Source organism: Spermophilus citellus (genome assembly GCF_964194105.1).
Source record: "Spermophilus citellus genome assembly, chromosome: 4".
In the NCBI taxonomy this organism is placed as follows: Eukaryota; Metazoa; Chordata; class Mammalia; order Rodentia; family Sciuridae; genus Spermophilus; species Spermophilus citellus.
Window position 1 is genome coordinate 98,307,412 of NC_138185.1, and position 26,046 is coordinate 98,333,457.

Consider the following 26,046-nt stretch of genomic DNA (forward strand, 5'->3'; position numbering starts at 1 on the left):
GAAATAATACTTATCAAACTTTATAAAACATTTAGTAAGTAGTAAGTGCACAGTAAATGAGAACAGTTTACACTTTAAAATGTCTAAGATTGTAATACAATATTGAAATCTGTTTTAATAGTTGTACATTTTTCATGTGAGAGATATTCCCCTGAATGATGAGCATCTAGTGCATTTTAGGCAGGTGGAATATCCAGCACGGCATGTGATTTCCATGTAGGCCATGACTCAAACTAATAGTGTTTTATGCAGTGATGTTTTTTTATCTCTACTAGTTTATGTGATAGAATAGTTAATTTTAGTATATTATTCTCTTTATCAGTTTTCAAATCAATAGTCATTTGTAAATATTTATGGAGAATCTGAAAATTTTAGCAAGAGCAAGTTAATGAAATCTTAGAACTGCCCTCTTGTGACGTTCAGAAATACTGTTTGCATAAGATCCTACTCCCTTCTGCTAATCCTAATCCCTGAGTTTATAAAGTTTACACTGTCTTGACTTCTTTCTTTTAAACTTTCTAGATCAGGCATTCTAAACTCTGGAGACTTTGGGGACCCTTCTCCATTTTCATAATTACTTACCTCACCCTTTCCTATCCTCTTCTTTTTAATAAGTCCCCTATGACCTTTCTGTGCTTCTGACCTCTAAACCCAACATCATAATCTTGGTCCTTCTCCTGTCTTCACTGAGGCCTCCCCAGGGTGTCCTTCCTCCCACTGTGTTTCAGAGTTTATGCAGTCTCCAGTTCCACTGTGGGGGCTGCATTTTCTAATCTGTGGATGATGTTAACAATTTCTCTTCTCTAGGACTACTTCCAGCTAATGTGTTTTATGTGTTTATAGCTTGTAGCCTTAGAGGAGGCAAGCCTGGAAATCGGCTGTGCCTTTCCCCAGAGGTCCCCTGTTTCACTTTTTCTCACTTACCTGTTGGTTGACCAGACTCAGCCTGAAATGCCAAGTCCTTCAGTCAGAAAGGCTCTGTTTTCACAGAGAGGTCTCACAAAGTTCTATAGAGATCTCCAAAGGCAAGGCTGAGGATCTATCTCTGTTCCATGTAGATATTTAGAAAAAGAATATTTCAGTCTGAAGCAAAAACGTGATTCAGCAAGAAACTTCAACTGGTAATGATCAACAATTGTGACCACTTTTATGCTGGGGTCAGTTGTAAAACAAAACATTTACTATGTATTTAAATCATTTTCCCATAAAAAGGTCAAGCAGTTTTGAGCTAAAAATAATGAGATTGAGAAGTCTCAAGCAATTCCATTTAGGGCCTCATTTTCCTGATTTGGAGACTGTGGACAGAAGAGAACTCTAAAGACTTCTCCACAATTTTTACTCAGGCAAGTTAAATCTAGCACTATGAAATCTTACAATACACGTTGAGCATGTATCTCATTGGTAAAGTGAATCCTTTGCACATGCAAGGACCTGGATTGAATCTCCAAAGCAACAAGAACAAAAAATAATCTTTCAATATGTTTAATATTCACTATGTTTAAACAAATATGGAACCCTGATTTTGACTGTTGCTGACAGGAAAAATACCCAAACCTAACCAAACAAATAACAATAAAAAACATGCTTATGCAAAGCACATGATACAGCAGCTTCTATAGTTCTTTCAATTCCCTTTTGGGTGATAGTAAGTACTTCTAAGATATGCCTTAAGGGACATCACTTTACAATTTTTGAAAGATGTTCAAACCAGGTCTCTCCTGGAGACCTAACATGAATATGGAACCCCACATGGAATTAGTGTGGCATGTGGGCTCTCCTGGAAGGGAAAGAAAAACACCTTGAGTCCCACCTCATTCCTGTAGACCTGCCTTGAGACATTGTATGATTCTCTGAATGACAGAGAGGCTTGGGTGCCAGCAGCTAAATAAACTTCTGATATGGGTCGGAGACCACAATTCATGCCCATGGGATGCTACAGATCAAGTCAGATTATGACTCAATTAGTGTTTCAATTAGTGTTTCAGTCAGTCTTCTGCATTCATGGATTCTTCATCTGTAGACTTAACCATCCTTGGATCCAAAAAAGGAAAAGAAAAATAACAAACAGAGCTAGGGGCAGTAGCTCTGACTTATAGTTCACTCAGGAAACTAAACTGGAAGAATAATTTGAGTTATTGAATTAAAGACCAGCCTGGACAACATAGTGAGACCTCCCATCACAAAAACAAGACAAATATTTGGGAAAAAAATTGCATCTGTATTGTATATATACAAGAAGTTTTCTAATCATCATTACCAAAACAAAACAGCAAAACAACTCTTCACATAGCACTGACATTGTGTTAGGTATTATATGTAATCCAAGGTATATGAAGTATAGGAGAGGATGTACCTAAGTTATAAGCAAAGTCTGCACCATTTTGTGAGATATTTCAAATATTTGTAATGTATCCTCTTCATGTTGTATAAAGCTTAGAATCTTGTGATGGCAACTATTAGGACACAATAGTACCTAAGGTCAAACCTCCTGCCTATTCCTACCTCTTCATTCCTGCCTGAGAGTGTGAAGGTCCAAGGTGAGGGGCCAAAGCTGAGCACAGCCATTAGAAAATGTCTGAAACAGAGAAGAGAATGGTGGCTAGCAAGAGGGTGGAGGAAATGGAGAGAGGTTGGTCAAAGTATGAAAAGTTCTGGGCTGGGGATGTGGCTCAAGCGGTAGTGTGCTCGCCTGGCATGTGCAGGGCGCTGGGTTTGATCCTCAGCACCACATAAAAATAAAGTAAAGATGTTATGTCCACCGAAAACTAAAAAATAAATATTAAAAAATTCTCTCTCTCTTTTAAAAAAAGTGTGAAAAGCTCCAATTTTAAGATAAATAAGTTTTACAGACTTAATCTACAGAGGTGTGATTATAATTAACAATATTATAAATGTTATCACCACCAAAAAGGAAGAAAAAAATAAAATAAAAAGCAATAAAACAAAATTTAAAAACAGGGTGACCTTAAGGTGATGGTTGTGCTAATTGGCTTGGTTGTGGCAATCATTTCACAATGTATACATATGTCAAATGTGTTCTACACCCTAAATGGATACAATTTGTTTGTCAATTATACTTCAATAAAGCTGGGAGAAAAAATCCAAAATATTTTAAATCCACTATGTGGATGACACTTCTTAGTCCCTGTCTTGCAATGGGATTGTTAATATTTTGTGAACAATAAGTAAATTGTGGATGTGTCATTTATTTGGAATACAGATTTATTACAAGCATATAATCTGTAAAAAAGTGTAAGTAAGCTTATTGATATTATGGAATCCACTTTCTAACAACACAGATTACTCTTCTGACATTTCTGATATATAAAAGCATAACAATTGTACATATCATTGGGGTAGGTATCATGGGATGTTTCCATACATGTATACATTGCACCATGTTTAAACCAGATTAAACACACCTATCTCTTCAAATATATATAATTTATTTATGGTGGCAACTTTTCAAATTCTTTTTTTTGTTTTTTCTTTTGTTTTTTTTTTTTGTTTTTTTTTTGGCTCATGGAAAAAGTGTGAAGGTCATTTGTTATAGACATTTTGCTTCCTGCAACTTCCCAGAACTTGTATTTCATGAAAAACAATGACATAAGAAAAGATGTTATCTGAAAGAAAGATATACCAGGAAAAAAGATGGACAACAATTTGAGAAGAAATCCAGCAACTATATTAGGAAAGTCATTTTATGTTCAGAAGGAAAGTTCTTTGCACAAACCTCTTGTAGAAAGCATGAGAGTGTACATGTCAACACTTTAATTCTCAAGAAGGAAAACAAGGCTTTCCTGAGTCTTTTCTGACATCTTAGTAAGGGTGTCAGAAGTGGTCTAGAGGGCTATGAAATTCATTCCAAAAGATCTAACCCTCAATTCTATGGGTACTCATGCTGAAGTATGGGGGTCTGCAGCCAGTAGATACATAGCGGTTGCCCTACAGGCCAGGCCAAGCAATCCATATAGTCTGAACCAGCCTGTTGTTCTAAAATATCTGCCTATATCTTCATTTATATACCTCTGTTATATGTGTGTCTGTATGTGTGTGTATTACTGGGAATTGAAGCCAGGGTCTAATGCATGCTAAGCACATGCTGTACCAATGAGCACCAACCCATCTATCTCTTTTTTGTATTTATCTAGATCTATATATCTAATATCTATATCTATTTATATTTTTCTATATATCTGTCTATATCTATAGATGTGAAAGGGAACTTTATAGAGTGAAAGCAAATAATTTGCATTGTTTTTCAAAATAAATAGTAAAACTTGCTTTATGCAAATTAACCAGATATTAAATTTTAGCTTCTATAACCACCTTCCCTCTTTTGATGTTCTTTATGTATGGAATAATTTTTAACATAAGTCTCTGCCAACGTGCAACAATAGGAGAAAGAACCAAACTAGCATGGATATTTGTAAGGGGTGGAATTTCTATTCTCACTCTACCCATGGGTAACCATGCTTCTTTATACCTCAATATATAGATATAAACATTTTTATATTTTTTAGCTATGAATGTCTCTCCATATATATGTGGATAGTCTGTGACTATTATTTTATAAAGAATAACTGACAGCAGCTATCTTGTTTTGAGTGTTGTTGATTGACCCCAGATCCTCATGCATGCTACGCAGGAGCTCTACCACCGAGCCAAGTCCCAACTCCAATGGCATCTTTTAGTGATGTATTTATCTATCTAATAAGAGGTGATATGCTAATGGGAAGTAGCCTTACTAGGGTAGAGAGGCTACTGCCCACAGAAGTTTGTGTCTCTAGCAACCAGAGATCTCAAAGACTCAGTCCATTATTAATCTATCACTTTTTTCTGCTTGCTCTTTGGCAAAGAAAGGCAGAAAAGTGTGAGGAATTAAAATTTTTGAATTTTTAGGGGGTTAAAGATGGGTATCATTAAGAAGCATGATTTTTCTTCTGTTTTGTCAAAATGCTCCACATGCTGCAGAAATTTGTGGCTTATTTAGGAATCATTAAGTTCTTGAATTATTAAAACGAATGAGCATAGGCCCTCTACCAACATGATGGTTTAGTTTGGTGGGGGTGATATTCTGATTTTCACCTGTTACATTTATTAGTATTTTAGACACTTTCATTTCATTGCCATTTATGAATATAAAAATTTGTTTATTTTTAGACAGATATTGTAAAAGCAATTCTTTTTTCCTCTGCAGAACAAAGATGATTAATGCCATTACAAAGAAAATTCATGAGAGAAAGAAAAATATTTCTTAGTGGGTTTGGGAAGTGTTTCCCCAACATTTAGTCAAATATGGACACAGTAAAACATCCACACCAAGCACAGTCGCATAGTTGTGAGCCCTCTTAGCTTGGAGTAGTGGCAAGATTCCATTATACAGAAGAGCAATTTCTTCTTTTTTTTTTTTTAAGAGAGAGTGAGAGAGGGGAGAGAGAGAGAGAGAGAGAGAGAGAGAGAGAGAGAGAGAGAGAGAGAGAGAGAGAGAGAGAGAATGAATTTTTAATATTTATTTTCTAGTTCTCGGCGGACACAACATCTTTGTTGGTATGTGGTGCTGAGGATCCAACCCGGGCCGCACGCATGCCAGGCGAGGGCGCTACCGCTTGAGCCACATCCCCAGCCCCAGAAGAGCAATTTCGCTTCTCCTGCTCCCAGGACATTTATAGTGTGCTCCTGTGCTATGGGAAAACAGTATGGAGGAGGGAGCACTTTCTGCCTATATAAGCCTTAGCTTCATACACAGCTTCTGAACACTTCAAACATGCAAAACCTCCTCTTAAGTGTGGAAGATGGAATGTAGGAAGTCATTCTCTCGTGTCCTTCTTGCAAGAGATACAGAAATGAGAGAAATGGAGAATTAGTTTCCACAATGAAAGGCTAACGGGGCAGGAATATAGAAACATAAATGTCAGAGTTGGAAGGGTCCTTGCATTCAATCTACCCCAATGCTCCCTTTTGGCAGATGAGGCAAATAAAACTAAGGCAGGTAAATGGGCATCATACAATTTGTAAACAGAGTAAAAGTAGAGGATGATTGTTCCCAGGTGTTCTTTGTTTCACATGTTCTGAAATCAAACACCTGGATTTCAGTTGCTATACCTCTTCTAGTTCACAGGCAGGAAGTAGATTTTGACTGCAAAGTTAGAACAATTGGTACTCAGTACCTGTGAGAATGTATGAAAGTTACTTAATCTCTTAAACCTCATTTACCCTCTGCAAGAAAGGATACTTATCGTCTGTGTCTGGGTAATTCAAGTTCCTGGTACAGAATGCACCTGTGCCTGGTGGAGGGACTTTAGGTAATGCAGCCTATCCTGCCATTCAATTTCAAATCTGCCTTTAGAAGAACTGTCTTAAGAAAAGGGGATGGAAAAGGTACATTAATGGGGATGGAAAATCGAGAAGACAAAAAGACAAGAGGGCCCTTACTCATATTTATCTGACCATTATTATACAGGATCATCCAGAAGTTTATTCTTTGGCAAATTAAAAAATAATCCCAACCTAGTAAATAACTCTAGTAAAATTTTTTTTAGATTTCTGATTTTCTCTGACATAAACTAAAATAAACAAATAGAAAAAATGATTTAAACAACTTTAGGTTCTTTTCATAATGCATCATATGGAGCATTTACAGGGAGTATTGACTTCCCTGGCATCAGTGAACCCATTGATGAGCTCTGGACACACTGGGAGAACATGGGCTCTCATTCCTTAATCCAATAACCAGTATTAAAGGAAAGCAATTAACACTCATGAGTGCCTGTTAATGCCATATTTTCCAGTGTCACATTCTCAATTTTATTCAAAGTACTGAGTGTGCTCTCTGTACAAATATAATTATTTACTCATAAATCATCATCATGAAGCTCAAATCCTGGCATCAAGGAGGAAAGGGGATTTTTTCTCTCATCCAGTCTATTCTGCAGGAATGCTTTTGAGTTTGTTGCTTCCTCTGCTGGGAACTGTCTTCCATTGGTAAATGTCAATGTGGGTCACTCTGCACCTTACCAAGGACTAGGATGATTATAACTTGCCTTCTCAAGAGGCCTTCTTATGCTTCTTGAACCCCACATCCTGGAGTCTTCTCTCTCCCTGCTGTATGAGTTGGTATAGGCTGGGAATTGCTGCTCTCATAAACAGCTCTGGGTAATTCTTGCCCATGCTCTAAGCATGTATCAGCAGAGGCTCTGCTCCACATAATCTCGAAGGGCCTGAAAAGGGGGCAAATGAATTCCATATGGGTTCTTCAAGAATCCTATCAGAATTGGCACACACCACTATGCTCTTATTTCAACTTAACCTAAGTGAAGTCACCACACTCATCCCCAAATGGGAAGCAATTCTACCCTGTAGCTGCAGATGGGAATGTGCCTGGTTTGTTAAACAGCTCCAACGACCACCATGATTTGTATCATACTTGGTAAATACTTGGCCCTGTCTCCCTCATCCTCTTCTTCAAAGGAGGCAATCCAAAAACCAACCCTGTCCCAGCCCCAAGGTCAGATTTACATTATATGATTGGGCTTTTGTATCTATGGGTTCCATATCTATAGGTTCAATAAATTCTAGATCAAATATATTTGGAAAAACAAAACAACAACAACAACAACAACAAAAAACCCCCAAGAAGTTCAAAAAAAGAAAAACTTGAATTTGCAGTGTGCAGACCAGTAAGCTGAGTTTGTGTGAATGAAGTGATATGTGGGCAAAGGCTACCACACCACCCACCATTTCACAGATTCTTGGTCTTCCTTTAGCACTAGTTATTCAACTCACATCTCATTTGTGTACTGTATAGTTAAGCCCATGATGGTTGTATCTGTAAAGAATATGTTCAGACTTTTTTTTTTCTTAGCACTACTCCCTAAATAATACAGTACAACAACTATTCACCTAGCACTTATATTGCGTTAGGTATTGCAAGTAATCTAGAGGTGATTGAAAGTATAGAGGAGGATGTGCATAGCATGCAAATACTTCACCTCCATTTTATATGAGACTTTAGCATCTTCAAATTTTGTTACTGGTGAGGGTTCTGGAACCAAGCCCCTGCAGTCACTAAAGGATGACTACATGTACATACATGTTCCTGTGAAGACATAAAATCTGGACATGGCTTCTTTTGGTACATTGACCAATATTCTATAAAGAATAGCTAGCTAGCTTGCTAAGCTTTCTTTCTCCCCACACATGCAATATGTACACCAGGATGGAAAAGGGCCAGCATGCCACAATGAACACACTGGTTTGTAGCAATTAAAACTCTAGTGGGCAAATATTGAATGAATGGGCTTTGTCCCTGGGTAAAGCCAAGGTGTCCCTGTACTGCCAGTAATTCTGGTCCTGGGATGGAGCTCCTGAGTACTGTTTTCTTCCTGACTCCATTGTCTCGCATTCTATTCTTTACCCATTAACCACTTTGGTCATTGTGAAGTGAACACTGGAGAATTGGCTTCCTTCAGAGCATAAAGCAGTTTTTTTTAGGCTGCTGTTTTCCCATGAAGGATAGGAATAAAAAGGATCATTTGAGTCTCAAATTGTCACTTTTCTTCTTAGCCTGTGGTTCCTTGGGAAGAACTTTCTTAGATCATAGCAAGGCTCTTCCCATTGAAGCCAGTGCTCAGCCACTTTTGCAAATCACTTCTCCACATGATTCTGAAATGGCATCTGTGTCTTTGGTATTGCAGGCCAGTTACTTCTCCCTCTCCCCTGCTGTCATTTTCCTTCTTTCAATCTTAAGTACAATCGTTCTTCGGTTTCTCTGGGAAATTGGTCCCAGGACCTGCTCAGACACCAAAATCTACAGGTGTTTGTGTCATATAAAATGACAGGGTATTTGCAGAGACCCCCCCCTGCCCCCCCCACACACCTCTTCCTTTACCCAATACAATGTAAATGATATATAAATGGTTGTTATATTGTATTGTTTAGGATAAATGACAAGAATAAAAAGTTTATACAGGATCAATGCAAATGTAATTTTTTAACAATATTTTAGATCTATGGTTGTTGAATCCCAAGGAGGGCTGACTGCACAGGTAACGTGGCCCCATCAGTCTCTGGTGGAAGATCATGGCTTTGTCTTTTCCTTCAGCCATAGTTACTTAGTACAAGATTTTACAGGATGAAAACTTAATTCATTTAGAGATTTGATTATTTCTACAAAGTTGATTTAACAGGCTTTGGGCATCAGGCAAGTTCTGCCTCTTCCAGCCTACCCAGGCTCTGAATTAGCTTCATCTTTCTCTTCTCTTTCATGATTGCTTTAAAAGGCGAAGCCATCAATCCACAGAGGCACTTTTAGGAGACACACAGACTTCAGTGGGACTCCGATTGCTGCTATCACACAGCTCACTACAGTTGCAGATCTTTGTAGAATTGAAGCTTCTGGGGAAGTGCCCTTGATAACCTGCTCCCAGTAGCTGCCTCCCTGTTACTTGCTCCCCTGGATGCTCAAAGCTTGTGCAAGACTCAGCTTCCTTGTTCTGTGTTTCCTCCTACATTGAGTACTTGGGTACTTCCTTACTATGTTTTCTTTTGTGATAACAAAATTCTCGAGACTATGTAAAGGATGGAAATTTATTTGGTACATGGTTATAGAAGTTGGGAAGACCAAAGCATGGCACTGGTAACTGGTGAGGGTCTTCTTGCTGCACCATGACATGGCAGAGGGCATCATATGGTGAAACAGAACAAGTATGCCCTCTGCCATGTCATGGTGCAGCAAGAAGACCCTCACCAGTTACCGGTGCATGCTTTAGTCTTCCCAACTTCTATAACCTTGTACCAAATAAATTTCCATCCTTTACACAGTCTTGAATCTTCCATTTCTTGTACAGTCACTAATGCAGTCCTGGGAACCCCACACTCAGGACCTCATCCAGTCCTAATTACTTCCCAAAAGTTCCACCTCCAAGTGCCATTAACACAAATTTGGAGATTTCCAGCACCCAAGCTTTTGGTGGACACATTCAAACCAAAACAGTTTGTTTTCTGTCATTAGAATTCTTAGAATCAGTCTTATTTTTCTGCATGTTATATGTAACCATCAGATACACTTTATTTTATCTTGAATATTTATGTAAGGCCTGTCTTCCCTGTTTAGAATATAAGCCATATTAAAGCCAGGAGATTCTTATTGGGCTAGTTCTGGGTTGCTGATGGTTTTCAGGGCCTGGCATAGTTAATGATGAATGAATGGATAAGTTAATAGAGGGCCGGTTAGACTACAGATTAGCATGTTGAATTACCTATCTCAGAAAGTTTCTTTAATTGGAAATTCAATGGAAAAGATAGCTATGGGATTTGTTGAGAATTACCTACAGTACCTAGTGGAAATTATGAAAGATAGTTAAGATCCTTAACCATCAGTCTCTACAACCTTCTTTCCCTGGGCATGATGGTAATTCTTTAAACTGTGATTATGGGAATGACCTCTGAGGTGGGCCATTTGAGAGATACATTTTAGATCCCGTAGTGGTTTCAGGCCTTTCTTAATTATCTGATGGTCACAGCAAAGCTTTATTGGGTTCTGTGATTTATAACCTGGCCCTTTGCCTCTATAACCTGAGCTCTCTCAGCCTTCAGTCAGCATTTGGCTTGAATGGCTATTCTCTCTACTGTTCATTGCTGTTTTTTTTTCTTTTTTCTTTTGAGTTGTTTAAGAAGACCCTTTATTTTTTATATTTTGTATTGGTGCGTTATAGTTGTACATAATGGTGGAATTTGTTGTTACATATCCATACATACACACAATATAACTTGCTCAAAATCATTCCCCAGTATAGAGACATCTCATGAAAATCAAAGGTAGATCTGTAGAATAGAGGAAAGTGATTAGGAAAGGGAGAAGAGGAGAGAAAGGAGAAGAATCTGAGTAAAAACAACAACAACAATAATAATAATAATGTTATTATTATTATTATTATTATTATTATTGAGTTATAGATGAAAGCCAGGAATTAGGGATTAACATTTTTTTAGAGAGAGAGAGAGAGAGAGAGAGAGAGAGAGAGAGAGAGAGAGAGAGAATTTTAATATTTATTTTTTATTTTTGGCGGACACAACATCTTTGTTTGTATGTGGTGCTGAGGATCAAACCCGGGCCGCACGCATGCCAGGCGAGTTCGCTACCTCTTGAGCCACATCCCCAGCCCAGGGATTAACATTTAATCATTTTTGTATCATTACAAAACCTTTAAGAAGTGGAAATTACTATGTTCCTCATTTTACAACACAGAGAACATACATTCTGCTAGGTCACACTCTGTCAAACTTGAACCTCTGAACACAGGTCTGCATCCACCCTGTGAAATATATTCTACTGTCTCCTTCAGTCCCTCCTTATACTTTATAAATGTATTGCAATTTAAGGTTTACAAAGCAATATGTAATATCTCATATGTTATACTATTGATTAGTCATATTTATCATTTGCTGAATTATACCATGTTATAAACAACGAGCTGTATCAGTCATGAACAAAGAGAGGAATGAGAACATGAAAATGTAAACATGGAGGAAAAATAGACTTTGTTGGTGAAAATAAAGGGGAAACAACTAAGGCACAGAAAATAAAACATTCAGAAAAGCCACTAATAGGATTGTTCTCTCTCTCTCTCTCTCTCTCTCTCTCTCTCTCTCTCTCTCTCTCTCTCTCTCCTGTGTTTCAGGAATACCAAATTGATATATTTTTTGCTCAGACCTGGACAGACAGTCGTCTTCGATTCAACAGCACAATGAAAATACTCACACTTAACAGCAACATGGTTGGGTTGATATGGATCCCTGACACAATCTTCCGAAATTCTAAAACGGCAGAGGCTCACTGGATCACAACTCCCAATCAACTCCTCAGAATTTGGAATGATGGGAAAATCCTTTACACTTTAAGGTAAGATGTCCTGTGGATCTCTTTAAATCATTAACTGACACATAGTACATGTGCCATTTGTACATATTTATGGAATACATTACAATAATTCAATACATGTATACAACATTTGTTAATCCAATCAGGGTATTTAGCATTCCAACTCCTCCAGTATTTATCATTTCTATGTGTTTGGAATTTTTGTATATTTCTAGTTGTTTTAAATGCATGATAAATCTCAGACTATAGTTACTCCATTGTGCTATAAAATACTAGAACTAATTCCTGCCATCTAACTACACGAATCTTTAATTACTTATGGTCTAATTTTGGATCCTTAATTTAAGTTATTGTTGAAATGAGACCCTATTTTTATGTCTAAGTTCTGTTCTTTCTCCTGTTTAACATACTACAGAGTTCTGAAAGAGTCTGTCCGCCTAATGGCAATTGTGTAAAAATAAAGGCATTCAAATGATCTGCAATGAATAGGAACTAATTCATTCATCAGAATCCATTTCTGCTGGAAATTAGTTGTGAAAATTATCTTTTATATATTTAACTCCATAAGTCCACTCAGCTTGGAAAATACAGATGTCTTGGAGTCCTAATTAACAAATGTCATTATAGTTAAATTTGAGACCACCAGGACAAAGGACAAAGTGGGTGTTCCCCAACTCATCCCTAAAGGAAGATGCAGCAACCCGGCAATGTGTCCTCTTAGAGCCAGCCAGTCCTACAGAAAACCAGGGAGATGAGAGAATCTTCTTCAAAGAAGTGGCTTGACTTTCCAAAGTCACTGCATGGAAGTAGTGTGACCAGAGTTTGACCTAAGTCTGAGTCCACAGTGCTCCTCACATTCCCAGAATGGTCTAAGCTTACCTGAACACGAAAATAGTGCCCCCCAGCCTGCCTTTTTGCTTATTTAGTGCTAGGATCAGGAGGACAGCACCCTCTGGCAGTGGCCTCTGAGGGCATACAATTCAGAAAGGCACAGCTCTCACATCTTCCTGGATTTCTCGGAAGACTCTCACCTCTGTTTTTTTTTTTTAACATTTTTTTTATTGGTTGTTCACAACATTACAAAGCTCTTGACATATCATATTTCATACATTAGATTGAAATGGGTTATGAACCCCCAATTTTACCCCAAATGCAGATTGCAGAATCACGTCGGTTACACATCCACAATTTTACATAATGCCCTATTAGTAATTGTTGTATTCTGCTACCTTTCCTATCCCCTACTATCCCCCCTCCCCTCCCCTCCCATCTTCTCTCTCTACCCCATCTACTGTAATTCGTTTCTCTCCTTGTTTATTTTCCCATTCCCCTCACAACCTCTTATATGTAATTTTGTATAGCAATGAGGGTCTCCCTTCATTTCCATGCAATTTCCCTTTTCTTTCCCTTTCCCTCCCATCTTATGTCTCTGTTTAATGTTAATCTTTTCTTCCTGCTCTTCCTCCCTGCTCTGTTCATAGTTGCTCTCATTATATCAAAGAAGACATTTGGTATTTGTTTTTTAGGGATTGGCTAGCTTCACTAAGCATAATCTGCTCTAGTGCCATCCATTTCCCTGCAAACAGACTCTATGCCCCTGCCTCCAAAGGCACATGGCTGTCTCCTATACCTCATGCCACTGACCTGTGGCTGATTCTCATGGTGCACTTACTACCTCTGGACCTGCCCCCACACACACACACACTGGCTTGGCTCATCTACTTCCTTGACTTTAAAGTCATATCCAAGCTGAGGATCGGGGTGGTTGTTCTGGACTCCAGGTTCTTGGAGACCACCTGCCTGTCTGCTACTGTAGGCTAACAAGCATTTCAATTTAGTATGGCTCAGGGGACTATGACTTCTCTCCTACCTCCGACCCATGCTCCATGTCCTCCCTGTTTAGACCATACCACAATAAGTTCCTCATGTACCCTTTCCTTACAGCCCTTAATTTCCCCCCTCTCACACACACATCCAGTGTCATGAGCTTTCAATTATAGGTGCTTGTGGCCCTGAGAAGAGATCAGTGACTCCTAGTATTGAACAAGTGCCGGTAGCACAAATGACATAGACAAATATCAAAATAAGCAGAAGATAAGAGAATATTAAAGTTTCTGAGAAATAATAATTTTTCAGACAGGGAACAATAGCAGCAACAAAAAAATGTCACAATAGTGAGGTCTGCTGATGAAATACATTGATAAAGCAAGAGTTTGAAACAGGTGTTACATCAATTCTAAAGAAATACCAATGAGACGCTGGAATGAAATAGAGCCTCAGTGAATCTTCATGGAGACATGTCTGGTCTTGGGATCCTGTAGAGAAACTCTGTCACACAGGGTGTCTGCTCCGGAAAGATGCAGTATGCTACTTAGTATAACCATCACCTTCCTCATGAAGTAGGGGATTGCCCAAGTAGGAAATCCCTCCACAAGTGGATTGATGTGGCATAATAGCTATTTAGACAAATATACCAGTTTCAGACGGAGGAGGGATTTCATTCAAACAGATTGAGAACGACAACTTATAAAACAACAGTTGGGTTTTTTTTTCTCCTCCCTGACTTGGCTTGTATTTGTAGACACAGTTGGAATGTTACTAACTGGAATTCTCTGTTTCTGATTAAAAGCCAAACAAAATAACACAATACAAAGACAACAACAGGGCTTCACTGGGTGAATAGTATAATTGCCAAGAGTGAGTTGCATGTGCTGGACCCTGCATCATGGAACTTCCCTCCCTCTCCATGCATCCTGGTGCCTCAGCCACCCTATGGGCCTTATCCAGGGCCTCGGCTGTGTTGTTTCTGACCCCAAGAGTGATGCTTGGCTCTTCCACAGGCTCACCATCAATGCAGAGTGCCAGCTGCAGCTGCACAACTTCCCCATGGATGAGCACTCCTGCCCTCTGATCTTCTCCAGCTGTGAGTACCCTGGTGGGCCATGAGTGCTGTGCAGGGAGTGACTGGTCTGGTACTGGTTTCTGGCAAGCAGTCCTGCAACTGGTAACAGTGTCACTGTCCAACCAGAGAAAACTGATGATGGTTTTTGGTGTCAGCCACCTTTTTTCATTCCAGATGTTCTTAGACAGGATTTATGTTACAAAATAGATAAATTTGATAAAGTGATGAGCAACTTAGCATTCACCATAAAATTGAAGTGTTCAGAAACTAATGACCGGTGGACTTACCAAAGATTTATGCTGATGAGATGTGCATATTATTTGAAGTATATAATTTTTTTGCAATATTTTTAGGCTTAATATTTTAAGGCAAGGTGAATTGTTTTCTAAATAGGAAGAAAAATGTCTTTTAAATCTATTTGTATTTATATCATTGTAATACAGTAAGGCACATTTTTATAGTGTTTCATCCTCACGTATTTCATTTGTGATTCATATCATAGCTAACGAGCAATCACTTAAAAATTCTTTAAGATGGCATCTAATACTAAAGACAAGAGTACATATAAAGGAAATATCAAATTTATTTGCTTACTCATAAAGCTTTTAAGTAAAGGTCAATATGGAAATATATTTGCTGAATTTATGATGGTTCACTTTAAATATATTAATCACTAGTACTTATGTATGACTCACAGGAATTTAATTAACTTTATTCAATTTCTTTAAAATTGCATATGGAGCCTGACAAACAAATCTGATGAAATCTCAGGCAGACGTTGTGTGAAACAAGAGATGAATGCACTTTATAATTCCTTTTAGGTTCAGAAAAAGACAAAATGGAAAGGTAAATTTTAGTAATCTTCTAGACTGGGTTAAAGTATTTTTCTGTAAATATTCACTTAATTAGTTGAATCTAAACTTATTATTTTTGTTGATAACACAAACAGTTCATGCTTAGCCAGTGGATGTGAATGTTTATAATATCTGGTAACCTTGCCTGCAAATCTATTTGGGATAGTTCTCTGTTTATTTACTCTAAAAGTTACAGAATCCTCTAAATCAATGTGTTGTGAGTTACTTTGGTATGACACACATACACATATCGATATAATGTTTATGAGTGATTTGTCCAATTCATAATTTATCAGCTAACCCAAATTGGTTCTGTTGATTCTTCCAGTGAACTGATATGGTCTTAACTCATTTATTGAGTTTGTAATTTTAGTGGTTATTTTCTAATTATTAGACATTAGTTTTGCATCTTATATGCAATTTTGGCCCTGATTTCTTCACCAGATTTTTAATAATGGCTATTTAAGTTTTCAAAACATATCAATATGTTTTGGGGTAGGTTTTGCACAATTTATTTAGTTATTTGTTAATTCGAGTTCATGTTTTCTGGGACTTTTTCTATGTGTTTCTTTGAGTCTTGTATGTAAAGATACTTTTTTAAAAGATGGTTTGCTCTGCTTCTCTCTGGTATCATTTTAATTTTTATTCAAACTTATAAAACTAAAGAACACTGCTAATAATTGGATTCACTACCCAGAATGTGATGCTGCTAATTCACTACTATTTGGTATGAAATTTATGTTGGTGCTTTCCTTTTTAAAATCCCTATTATTAGGATGTAATCTTCATGCAAAAAAAAACAAACAACCTATTTCCAGTAAAGTTCAATGAGCCCTGAGAATTTCACATATCTATGTAAATACCAGTACACAGAGATAATAGAACATTCCCATTAGTTTAGATAGTTTTTTTAATGTGTCTCTGTGTGTGTGTGTGTGTGTGTGTGTGTGTGCGCACGCGCACGCGCTGAGACTTGAACCCAGTAGGACCTTGCGCATGCTAAGCACATGTTCTACCACTGAACTGCATCCCCAAACCCTCTTTTGCATCTTTGCAAACAATTTCCCCACCCCTGGCTCATGGCATTGCTGATCTAGTGTCTACTGCTACAGATTAATGGTGTTTATACTAGAATTTTGTATTTTATGTCTGGCTTCTTTCACTCAGCATAATATCTTTGAGATTCAAACATATTAGTACATGTATCAATAGTTCATTTTCTATCACTGTAAATTAAAATTTAAGCCTGAGTACCTGGGCCATATAGATGGTATGAACTCTAGCTACCTAAATGTCTTCGTGATTTCAGGCTTGTAGTTATAAATTCTTTGCACAGAAATTCATTTTTTTCTCTTACATGTTTTCCACAAAGATGGACAGGGACTCTTCTTTTAGGGAGAGTTTTTCCAGATTCCTCCAGCTGAGGTTTCTTCACTTCCATAGTCCAGCAGCCATTAATGGGTTCTCTGCCCAGCATGGCTTCTCTGCTGGGGCCCAACTGTGTTGCTTGCTCTTGTGGGGCTGAGGTCCAGACCAGCAGAGACTGTCAGGTTCCTGAGTGCTCCAGTGTAGGCCTGCTCCTTGGGGTCTGATGGTTTCCTTTACTCCCTCAAATTTTCAAAATGTGCCTAAAAAATTTACAAGCCCTTTCAAGTGTTCCATTCCAAGAGGAGATTTTCCACACATGCAGTTTACAATACTGCCAGAAAGAAAAGTACTTATATGGATTGTTTAAAAAAAAACAGTTTATAAAAATGAAATAATTTAAATTCTTAAAGATAACTCACATAAACAACCACTCAGGGAAACATCATTATAAAAGCTTAATTCTAACAATGTCTTTCTAGAAGGCATAGAGTACTAGGAAGAAGTCTATCATGGTAGGAAAAATGATTTGCAAGACCATCCACATGTATTTTCACATCTCTGATATCATGTAGTAGTGGAGCATGATCAGGTTTGGGTATCAGGGATTGAATTCAAAGGCACTTGGCCACTGAGCCATATCCCCAGACCTATTTTGTATTTTATCTTGAGACAGAATCTCATTGAGTTGATTAGCACCTCACTTTTGCTGAGGCTGGTTTTGAATGGTCCTCCTGCCTCAGTCTCCTGAACATGGGATTACAGGCATGTGCCACTGTGTCTGGCTTCAAAGACCTTTTTACATGTGGTCAAATAAAAGCTACTATGTCTTGGGCTGAGGATGTGGCTCAAGTGGTAGCGCGCTCGCCTGGCATGCGTGCGGCCCGGGTTCGATCCTCAGCACCACATACCAACAAAGATGTTGTGTCCGCCGAGAACTAAAAAAAAAATAAAATAAATATTAAAAATTCTCTCTCTCTCTCTCTCTCTCTCTCTCTCTCTCTCTCTCTCTCTCTCTCTCTCCTCTCTCACTCTCTCTTTAAAAAAAAAAAAAAAAAAAGCTACTATGTCTGAAAAATCAGGGCACTGAATGACTAGATTGATGTTTGGCAACCAGATAAAAATAAATTTAAAATGACAAAACTGGATATGGACTACTATGTACCCACTAGAATGGCCAAAATCTGAACATTGACAAGTTCAAAGATAAGTGAGGAGGTAGAACAACAGAAGCTCTCATTCATTGGTTTTTTGGAATACAGAATGGTCCAGCTATTCTGGAAGACAGTTGGATAGTTTCTTACAGAATTAAATATACTTTTGCCATATGACTCAGAATTTGCACTCCTTGATATTTATCCAAGTAAATTAAAAAAACATATTTCCACACAAAAGCCTGTGTACACGTATTTATAGTAAGCTTATTCATAATTACCCAAACTCAGAAGTAGATATCCTTCAATAGGTGAGTGGATAAACAATCTGGCTCATTCAAACAGTGAAATACTATTCAATGCCAGAAAAAAAGATATCAAGCCATGAGAGACACGGAGGAAACTTAAATGCATATTTCTAAGTGAAAGAAGCCAATCTGAAAAGGCTAGATACTGTATAATTTCAACTATGTGACATTTGGGGAAAAGGCAAAACTGTGGAGACAGGGAAAAGATCAGTGGTTGTCAGGGGCTGGAGAGTGAGGGACGAGTAGATGGAGCACAAAAAATATTTAGAGCTGTGAATGTATTCTGTGTGACACTATAATATTAGATTTATGACATTGTGCACTTATCCAAATGGACAACACCAAGAGTGAATCCTAATGTTAACATGGGCCTTGGTTGATCATGATGTGTCAATAGGTTCATTGATTATAACTAATATACCACACTGGTGCAGCTATTAATTGTCAAGGAAGCTCTGAAGGGAGAGAGGGAAAGAAGTATATGGGAGCTCTGCACTTTTTGCTTAATTTTTCAGAAAACCTAAAACAGCTGTTTTAAAAAGTCTAATAAAAACAATAACAAATGGAGGTAGAGAAGGAATTTATTCCAATCATAAATGAAAAGGCCCCAAATAAAAAATAACTGGGAATCCCAAAATATAAAGCTCTGCTTTAAAGAATAAATTTACTGAACTAATTTACATGTGTGGCATTGATTCATGTATATATTATTCACTTTTTATAAATGACAATGATAACACTTTTTTAAAGGAAAATGTGCTTTGATGATTTGGAGTTATGGAGGACAGTTTTATCTATGACATTTCAGTACCTAACTTATTTCTACATTATAAATGTATATTATGAGGAAAACCCTCATCATAACACTTATGAGCAATTGGAAATGAAGTGGTGTTTGTTAACACTTGCTTTGAATTATTATTATAGTACTTTTCAGTTATTTGTAATCAAGAGCTAATTTTTTTTCTATTTAAAAATTGACAGCAGCAAAACTGAACAATTGTTTACATTTCCCGTCATAAATAAAAGCTAGGAAAATTCCTTAAAATGTATAGTAAAATTTAATGAGATCATTAATATGATAGTAAAGTCTTTCTACTTATTAAACAACTTTCTTATTAAACAACTTCTTAATTCAATTAAAAGACCCAGGACTGCACCTCCTTTTGGTGCCAATGTTTTTTGGTGGTAAATTCCCTAATATAAATTTTGTTTCTTTAGTAGTCTATCTGACTGGCACAAGCAAAACCTCTCAAATGATAACAATTCTATAAAATTTTCCAATACATTCACAGAGATTAGGTAATTTCATTTGATATATAGCATGTTTGGGTTTATTGTTACTATTGCTATTTTATTATTTTGGTGCTGAGGGTAAACCTAGGGTCTTGGGTATGCTAAACACACAATCTACCACTAAGCTACACCCTCAGCCCTAGGCTTATTATTCAATAACTGGGTTTCTATATTTTTTAAAGTAGTTGAGATTTTGGAGATATTTTAATAACTTAAAAATCTATTGTATTTTCTGTAGATATTGAGTTTCAGAATCACAATTACAAAACTAATATATACTGAAAGAGATCTTGGGCTGGGAATATAGCTCAATCGGTAGAGTGTTTGCTTAAGGCCCTGGGTTCAATCCCCAGCACCACAAAGAGAGAGAGGGGGGGGGGGAGGGAGGGATATTCTCTATCTTGTATAAGTTTATTTCAATTGATTAAGATTATTGAAAATAATTTTTAAATTGCTTATGTCCTTGGATATTTATCCAGAAGAACTAAAATTAGGATACTGTAGTGTTACATACATATCAATGTTTATAGCAGTGCAATTCATAATAGCCAAGTTATGGAACTAATCTAGGTGTCTGTCAATAGAAGAATGTATAAAGAATATGTGGTATATACACAAAATGGAGTTTTATTCAGCCATAAAGAAGAATGAAGTTATATAATCTGCTGGTAAAAAATGGAAATGGAGATCACCATGTCAAGTGAAATAAGTGAGACTCAAAAAGTCAAGGATTGAATGTTCTCTTTCATATGGGAAAGTGAGGGTGGGAGAGAAAGAGAAAAGGGAAATTTAAAAAAAAAAGGGAGGACTGGGGATGTGGCGTAAGTGGTAGCATGCTCTCCTAGCACGCGTGAGGCGCTGGGTTCAATTCTCAGCACCACATAAAAATATAAAATAAAGATATTTTAAAAAGGATCTCAATAAAATTGAAGGAAAGCCAATAGAGTAAAGGAAAGGGATTGAGAGGAGGCATGGGGAAGTAGTGGGGAATTAAATCTATCAAGTTACACTATGCCTGTGTACAAATATACCACAATTAATCCTGTTTATATGCATATATATATATATATATATATATATATATATATATAGTTACAATGCACTAATGAAAATAAAAAAAATAATAAAAGAGTTATCAGTAGAAGTGGAACAAGCAGATCATTGGGAGAGAGGAAGATAGTGTAAGGGAAGGTCCCAGGGAATGATATTGATCAATTTTGTGCACATTTGAATATGGCAAAATGAATTTTATTATTAGGGATTATTATAATGCACCAATAAAATTTTAAAATAAAATATAAATGACTGAATTAAAATTTATTCTGATATTGAATCCTGGGAGAGAAATCTCTGGAGTTGAACTTGGCTATATTCTGTATGCTGAGTGTGGTCATAAGACTTATGCCTTAACGAATATTCAGTTGAAGATGTCATTGGTAGTTCTATTGCTTCCCTATGACTGTTGCAACAAATGACCACATACCTAGTGGCTTAAAACAACACAAATTTACCATCTCACATTTTGGTAGTTCAGAAATCTGAAATGGGCATCAGGCATGGTGTTGACAGGGTGGCATTCCTTCGTAGAGGCTCTAGGGAGAATCTACTTCCCCAAGCTCCTAGGGGCTGGCCACATTCCTAATCCTGTGTCCACTCTTTGTTCAGCTGGTTGCTTTTCTCTAATCCTTGTTTTGTCATCAGTCTCTCCGATCACAGATAGGAAAGATTTCCTCTTCTCACCTGTTCACTTCTTTTGATAGACTGGACACATCCATAGGAAGGATGATCTCCCCAGTTGAAATGTCCAACTTCATAGTATCTGCAGAGTCCTTTCTGCCATGTCAGGTGACATTATCAGGCTCTAGAGACCGGGCTGTGAGTTTCTGTGGGTGTCATAAGTGTTCTAAGGCCCAGGGACCTGCTGACAGATGTATCACACACAGTCCTCAAGTTGTGGGGAGAATCTACATGACAGAACAAGCTCAAAAATGATCTCCCAGTGAATTAGGACTAACTTTATTGTGCATCCTGTGTCTTAATATGTTTTACAGAAGAGATTAAATAAAAAGACAAAATATATATCTTGTATTTTAATTCTTCATTTCTCTAGTTATTTTGAAGATAATTTATTTCTTTGTTGGTTTTCTTTTGGTTAAAAATCAGCATTATGAAGTAAACATTTCTCTCTGAAATATATATTAACATGAACTTTATTAAACTCATAATTTTACTTCCAGAAGATGTATGACCTTTGTAGAATTAGTGTTAATCTAATTTGTTATAGCCACAGTGTGCAAATGTTCCTGGATTTACAATACATTTATGTCCTTATAAACGCACAATAAGTTGAATATATCCTCAGTCATAAATGTGTTGAATAGAACTAACCTACTGAATATCCTAGCTCAATAACATTGGTCACTCATTCTCTTGATGGTGTGGCTAACTGGAAGCTAGACTCTCCACTACTGCTTGGCAGATACCAGATAGTATGGTACAGACTGTCACTAGCATGGGAAAAGAACAAAACTAAAACTTTGACGTTTTCTTTTGGATACATACATATTGTTATAACGCCATTATGAAGTAGAAAAATTTTAAGTCAAATCATCATAATAAGTACGTTCAATATACCTTTAAGTAAACAATGCAAGATACATAGATAGCATCTGTGTCTAAGTCATGTGCAAAATTAATGACAAAATGTTAGGAATGCCAGTTATGCAACCCTATTTTGTTGTGTTTTTCAAAAATAGGGATCACTTCACATGCATATTCAACTTTTTGTAAACTAAAGTAGGAATTGTGGACCCTAAAACAATATTTTTCTGTCACTTTGAAATTTAGAAAATTGTATGTGTGAAACTAGCATTCACGGGTGATTTCTCAAATTAAATTAGGGCCTAGAATAAAACCTCAAATAAAATCCCATTCCTTCAATTAATCTCTTAACAGCAAAAAAATGGTACCCCCACTTTCTGCTGTTTATCTTGTAATGTTAAATCTTGTAAGACAGATTATTTTGAGAAATATGCTAATCCTAGGTTGCTCTTATCATACAACAAATAAAGTAGTAATTAATTCAGTTGGTTATATGTTGGAAAAAATAACCTTGAACTTATACAAATATTTATTCCAAATGGATAGAAGCCTTAAATTTAAAAGTAAAAAGCCATAAAACCACAACAAATTATAAAAAATATATAGGAGAAAATCTTTGATGTAAAACTAATGAAGGATTTTAGATTTGATATCAAAAGCATGATGCATTTTAAAAAAATGGTTTGTGACTTTGTCAAAGTTGAAAAATTATAGTCTAAAAGATTGGAAAGGCAAGTTACATCCTAGGAGAAAATACTTATAAATCCCATATCTGAAAAGGGCTTTAATCTATATTATGTAAATAACTCTAAAAACTAAACAGTAAAGAATTTCATTTCTCTTCATGACTGAAAAATATTCTATCATTTGCAATTTCATATTTTATTTATCAATTTATTATTTGGTGGGCATTTGAAATATTTCTACCTTTTGACTATCATGAAGAAAGCTGCAATGAGCATTGTACTAGAATCTGCTTGAGACCTTGCTTTCAATTCTTAAGAATATGTGCCTAGGAGTAGTATTGCTGAATCATATTGTAACTCTCTACTTAATTCACTGAGGAACTGACAGTTTTTCATAGCAGCTATACAGTTTTGTGTTCACACCAGCCATGCAGAGATTCCAATTTCTTTACAATTTCACCAACACTTGATAATAGCCATCCTAGTGAGTAAGAAGTTGCATCTCATTGGTTTAAATTTCATTTCCTTAATGACTAATGATGTTTGAGCACATGTGACAACATTCTATGACTTTGACAATGTCGTGCTGAGTGAAATGAGCATGACTAAGAATAAATAACAAGTTCTAATAAGCTGAATTAACTAGAAGAGGAAATTCATATATACAGAGAAAGCAAAATAGTAGTATCTAGGGATTGGAGAAGAGAATAAGTTACTATTTAACAAGTAAAGATTCTGATTGGGATAATGAAACAGTCTGGAAATATATTGTGGTGAGGATTGACAGCATTGTAAATGTACTTAATATTTCTGAATTGTACACTTAAAATGGTTAAAATGGTAATTCTTGCACCATGCATTTTTATCACAATTGAGAAAAATGTATACAAAAACTAAACAAAATATAAACAGTCCAGGTAGAAATAGGTAAAAGATATAAACAGACATAAACAGTCATTTCACCAAATGTGACATACAGATGGTAAATGCATACTAACCTCATTAATTATTAGGAAATGCAAATCAAAACCATGCGTTATCACTACACCCTTATTAGAAATGGCTAACATTAAAGACAGTGATAATACCAAATACCAGTAAGGATGTAGAAAAATTGGGTGTTGTTGGTTAGGATGTAAAATAACACAGTCACTGTAGAAGAACATTTGGCATTTTTTTTTTTGTTTCTATTTTTTTTTTATTGATTATTTATCGCATTACATAGTTCATGATATATCATCTTTCATACATTAGACTCAAATTGTGCTTTGAACTCCCATTTTCACCCCAAATACAGATTGCAGAATCACATCTGTTACATATTCGCATTTTTACATAATGCCATATTAGTGACTGTTGTATCCAGGTCCTCACACTCTACCACTGAGCTACATCCACAAACCTGAAAGTTTCTTTCAATACTAAAAATATACTTTTTATATGACCTAGTGATTGCATAGTTAGACATTCATCCTAGAGAAAGAAATAATTTATTGACACAAAAGCTTGCCCATTAATATTCATAGAGCTTTCTTCTTAGGAGCCCAAATCTGGAAACAACCCTCATGTCTCTCAGTAGATGAATTGGTAAGCAAGTTGTTGTTAAATCATTAACAAGAAATACTATGCAGCAACACATTATTGATCCATGAAACGGTTTGATTATACTGCCACAGAATTGAACTGAATGAAAATCTCAAAAATGTTATGTTATATATGATCCTAGTTATGTAAAGTTATGGAAATAAACAAGAAGTGAAAGCTAAGGTGGAATTGTTAACTGTATTGAAAGAAAACTTAAATAAATGTAAAGGTATTCTGTGTTAATGAACTGAAATACTTAATCTTATTAGGATGGTAATGCTACCCCAAATTGATCTATAGATTCAGTACAGTCCAAACACAAACCCCTACTGGCTTTTTTTTTCCCTTCCAGAAATTGACAAAGCAATCCTAAAATTTACATGGAAATTCAAAAACTCCAGAATAGTCAAAATAATCTTACATAAAGAACAATAGATTTAGATACCTCACACATTTGACTTCAAAACTTTACTATCTAAGTAGAGCAGTGTGGTAAGATATTGCCCAAATGACAAATTTATGGATCAGTGGAATAAAATTGAGAGTCCTAAAAACAAAAACAAAACAACTCATATTTACAGTCAATTAATGTTTGCCAAAATAATTCTGTAAGAAAGGATAGCTTTTACAACAAACAGTTCTGAGGCAATTTGATGAAATTAAGCAAGAGGAATCAACTTGGAACTGCATTCTCACCCCATAGGCAACATGTAATGGCTAAACTATATGTAACTTTTTGAAGAAAATAAATATAAATCCTTGTAACCTTGGATTAATCTATGGTTTCTTAGATATGACACCAGAAGTACAAACAGCACAATAAAAAAAATAGATAAACTGGATGTTATCAAATTGAAAACTTTCATGCTTCAATGGACACCATCAAAAGAATGAAAAGACAACTCCCAGATTAGAGAAAATATTTCCAGGTCACATATCTGGTATCTCATTCAGCAGAGCAGCTGTGTGCCCAGTTAGAAATGGCAGCTGATGGCTAAAATAAACTATATGCCACTTTCTATAACATTTCTATAAAGGAAGGAGATATTGTTTTGCCAGGAATTTGTTTATCTTTTCAATAACAGTTAATATACCCATATATATGACTGGCACATGTATGTCGTTTTTCTCACAAGTGTATAATAAGAAAGATGAGCACAAGCTTGGAAGTAGTAAATGGCAGCCAATGTTCAATCTAAGGGTCTAGAAGATAGGAAGGAACAGTGGGGACTGTGGCCAACGACTACTGTGTGAGGCAGCTGCCTCTCAATGCTGGCCAACTCCAGGTTTGAAAGAATACAATGAAGATTTTGCAGGTATTTTTGTTTTTCCAGAGAATCTGAGATTCTGAACTTTTATAGGGAGGCTTCCAGTAATATTTTAAAGTTGACAACAAATTTTCATAACTAGAACAT

The 26,046-nt window shown here is 36.4% G+C and overlaps 1 protein-coding gene across 1 annotated transcript in view; it reads left to right on the forward strand.

Moving 5' to 3' along the window:
* Positions 1-26,046, forward strand: part of GABRG3 (gamma-aminobutyric acid type A receptor subunit gamma3) — a gene marked incomplete at both ends in the record, with an annotated part of 590,298 nt that overhangs the window by 316,083 nt on the left and 248,169 nt on the right. Inside the window, 2 exons of the mRNA XM_081291365.1 lie at positions 11,682-11,902; positions 14,722-14,804. Coding sequence (XP_081147491.1) covers positions 11,682-11,902; positions 14,722-14,804 — 304 coding nt within the window. The remainder of the gene's footprint in view (positions 1-11,681; positions 11,903-14,721; positions 14,805-26,046) is intronic.